At 36.3% G+C, this 3,801-nt stretch overlaps 1 protein-coding gene across 1 annotated transcript, besides 1 other annotated feature; it reads left to right on the forward strand.

The window, feature by feature from the left end:
• Positions 1 to 431: 431 nt before the first annotated feature.
• Positions 432 to 752, forward strand: TVAGG3_1080640 (uncharacterized protein; the record flags this gene model as incomplete). The annotated part of the gene is made up of 1 exon (XM_053888483.1): positions 432 to 752. One exon carries the CDS (start codon positions 432 to 434, stop codon positions 750 to 752), a length of 321 nt encoding a protein of 106 aa, XP_053744388.1.
• Positions 753 to 1,616: 864 nt separating this feature from the next.
• Positions 1,617 to 3,801: part of a mobile genetic element that runs on past the window's edge.

Below are 3,801 nucleotides of genomic sequence, written 5' to 3' on the forward strand. Positions count from 1 at the left end.
GAAATGACGACTAAAGTCACTGAAGCAATGAAACAAAAATTTTTGGTAGAATACATTAAATCAGGAGCGGTTCCAGAAGGTTTTTACGTTCATACTATGAAGGATGGTAGAGTTCAGTTTAGAAAGATAAAGCAACCATTAGATAAGAAGGAATTTTGAGAAAGATTAAACTTCATGAGGACAACATTGCTGAACTTAAGAAGAAGTTAGAAGAGTTGGAGAAAGGAAGAGAGTTATAAAGTAATGAATTCAAAGACCCAAAGGGTCAGAGTTTGCGGCTAGGGTGAAAAAAGAGGTGAAAAAAGAGGTGAGATTTCACCACTTCACCTAAATTTATTTTTGCGCTATGTTTTCATACGTGTGAGGGTGGTGATATCATTAATTTTTAAGTTTATTTTATTATTTTACTGAAAATTTTTATTTGGATGTAAATGACGAAAACTATTGAGATAACAAACTACAACGGTCATGAGTTCAAGAATTTGTTCTTCGTTCCTCGTGAAAATACATTCTATCAGATACGAGGGAGAAAGGGTAAAGTTAGTTTGAGCGTTTATGAAGGAATGAAGAATGGAAAGTTTATACAAGCATACGATACAAACGGTAAACGTGTTTCATTAGCTTTGTCAAAACTTACTAACATTCATTTTGACAGTGATTTTGACCTATATGAAGAAGAAAGTGAGTCAGAAGATTATGAGCTGTTATGTGAAGCACAGCAATGGGAGGAGTTGCAATACTTTTGTAAGTGAGAACGTTTATTTTTTACATTAGTGAAGTCGTTTGTGAAAACGTTTATTTTTTCATTAGTGAGGTGAAGTGGTTGGCGGCTTTATAAATATTTAAGGTTAAGTTGGTGTTTGTGTTTGTGTTGTAAAATATACATTAACGGTTTCGTAAAGTGTCAAAACCGCTAAGTTGTGTACGGAGGCGCGCAGTGCCACAGTACACGACTTAGGTATACTAACTATAGCATATCATCCAAATGACATGGATGAATTTACTCCAAGATATTTGGTGTCAGAGATAAATGATAATTCAACTATCTTCATGAAACGCGTAAAAAATAGAGACGGAACGAAAGAAGAAAGGGTTATGAATGCGGATGGCTTAAATAGGGAACTTGTTAAAAACGGTCTCGGAATATATGAAATGCCAGCAGATGAGGTACAAGAAACTCCACAGGAAGAAGTTCAGATACAACCAGACATGGAAGAAATAGTTCAGCAACAACAGCTAGAAGAGCCTGAAGGAAACGAACAAATCCCTCCTTTGGAAACTAACTTCACAGAACTAGATGAGATTTGGAACAGCCGAAAAATCTTGACCCTCAACAAGTGTATGCGGGGAATATGGAATCTTTCCAAGAGTCTAAGAAAAATTCGGCTGACATAGTAGAAGAATATCGAAAAATGTTCGCCGACATACAAAAGACTCCAACATCAGATGAAAATATCCAGCATAGAATGGAAGTACTGAAAGATAATGTACACAAATACAACAATCCTTTTTACTTACGAGCATATAACGTTCAATCTTTGGATGAACTCGGTGAAAATAAAAGGTTAAATTTCAACAAAACATATAGAAATGAAACATTGTTTAAAGTTCATTCAGAACCTAGCCAATATGGAAACAAACCTACTTTTGTTTCTGCAGACGATGGAACTACAATGAGATGGGTCATAAAGCTAATCCGGATAGGTGGTTCATAAACTTACAACCACAATTCCAAGAAGTTGTAGACGCAATGGAAGTGAATGGTGAACCAGATGTAGCTGGTATTTTCAGCGCGGCTTTAATGCCATTGAAAGATATGAAAGATGCAGATATTTTGAACCAGTATGAAATGAACATGGCTGATGGAAATATAACACCTGACGTTCTAGAACATTTATCTCAAAGAACTACACAGAACCATAAAGATGGTATATTTGGTGAAGAGTTTAGAAAGAAAGTTAGGGAGAGAGAAGAAGAGAACCTATTGTACATGACCTTGCAAACGAAAGTTTACAAAATGTCATAAAAACTTACTTTGCAGACAATGAACCGAGAAGGGATGAATATTTAAGAAAACTCAAATGGACAGTACCAATGAAATGTTAGTATTGAAAAACATGTTCCTTGACAAAATAAAACCAACTACAGAAATAAATGACGCAAGACTGAAACATTGGGTAAAAGCTTTCCATTCACAAAAGATATTGTTGGTAACATGGAAAGAAAACCAGAATGGCTACAAAAACATATATTTGGAAACGAGCTTATTCCATATGGACAAGCACTGTTTGAAGAGCTTGAACCGGAAACTCAGGAAAAGAGTCATGCAAACAATAAGCGACGACTCAAATACAAACTATGACAAAATCTTTCTAGGATATAGGCTACCTGAGATGGGCGACCAGAGCCCAAAGGCAAAAAGGACATGGGAAATTTACAACATACTAGGTGAACATGAGGCAAGATGCAACAACTTGAAGCAGAGGGCAAGTTCCAAAAGCGACACCAAAGAAGAAGAGAAGAGTAGAACAAAGTGAAAGTAGTGAAGAAGTAACTTCATCTAGTGAAAGTAGTGGCAATGAAGGAAAAAGAAAGTTAAAAACTCAGTCAGGAAGAAAGTAAAGCTTGGTCCGAGTGGGTTCTATTATGATATATAAATCCAACTATTCTATATTTTTACCCATATGAAATGTACGCCGCTCAGAATATAACGCCAACAGTTTTGGATGCCATGAACGGAAATGTTTCCGAATGGTATAACGAATGCGACAATGCCATTAGAAGGTCAGAAATAGTTCTGGAACTTACGAATATACAACTGCTGTTTCTTATGGAAACGTAGGTGAGTTTGGAGAAGGTTCTTCAACAACAGTAGATATTGCTTGCGACAGGTTTCATATAATTTCTATTGACAACTCTTTCTTATACGTGGAACAAGACATTGAAATAAAACCTTCTGCCAAGTTGTCTGACAAGAAAGGTTGCAATGGAATTTTCTATGTCGGATACCAATATGCTCCAGAAGTTTTCATGGGATATAAGATATATTCTAACTCTGACTTAGTTCAAACAGTAACATGGGCAAACTATGAATGGTTCGCTTTGAGAAACTCAGTAACAACACAAGCTAGAGAACAAACAGACCAGTATGCAAATATTGAGAAAATAAGAAGACTTGACCCTAACGTTCCAGGAGTTTATGTTAACCTTTCTGGTTCAGTGGAACTGCTGCCACTAAAGTAAAACTGAAACTTAGAGTTCCTTTGTCATCTTTCCTCATCTTCAGGTTTTTAAGATACTTGCCAAACTGGGCAGGAAAAATTTCTATTGAACTTACTCCAAGCAAAAATAACTTAGTCATTGCACCAACACAAGACCATTCAGCATTACTGTAGCTGGAACTGTGGAGCCAAGTTCTGTGACTTTTGCAAAGACAAAGTTGACTTAGACTTTGGTTTCTCAAACTTCAACAATGAAGTAAACTATTATTTCAATGCTGCTGGAACTGCTTGGGACCAGTTAAGTTTACATGCGAAAAGTTTGAATGCAAGAGAATAGAAAGCAGACTTGCAGTCTATATGTTGGACCCAGATATTTCAAATGCTTTAGCTGCCCAAATATATTGCAGTTCCACTTATGTTCCCTATACACCAAAATCTGTCAAAGACTTTGCAGGTGAAGTTGGAAACCAAAGTGCTGACCCAGGTGCAAGAACAGATATTGCTTTAACAACTGCAATGAAACATGCAGATACTATGTTTGTACTGTTCAGACGAACTATAAATGACTATTCTTGTTTCT

The sequence above is a fragment of the Trichomonas vaginalis genome, assembly GCF_026262505.1.
Source record: "Trichomonas vaginalis G3 chromosome Unknown ctg_149, whole genome shotgun sequence".
NCBI lineage: Eukaryota > Parabasalia > Trichomonadida > Trichomonadidae > Trichomonas > Trichomonas vaginalis.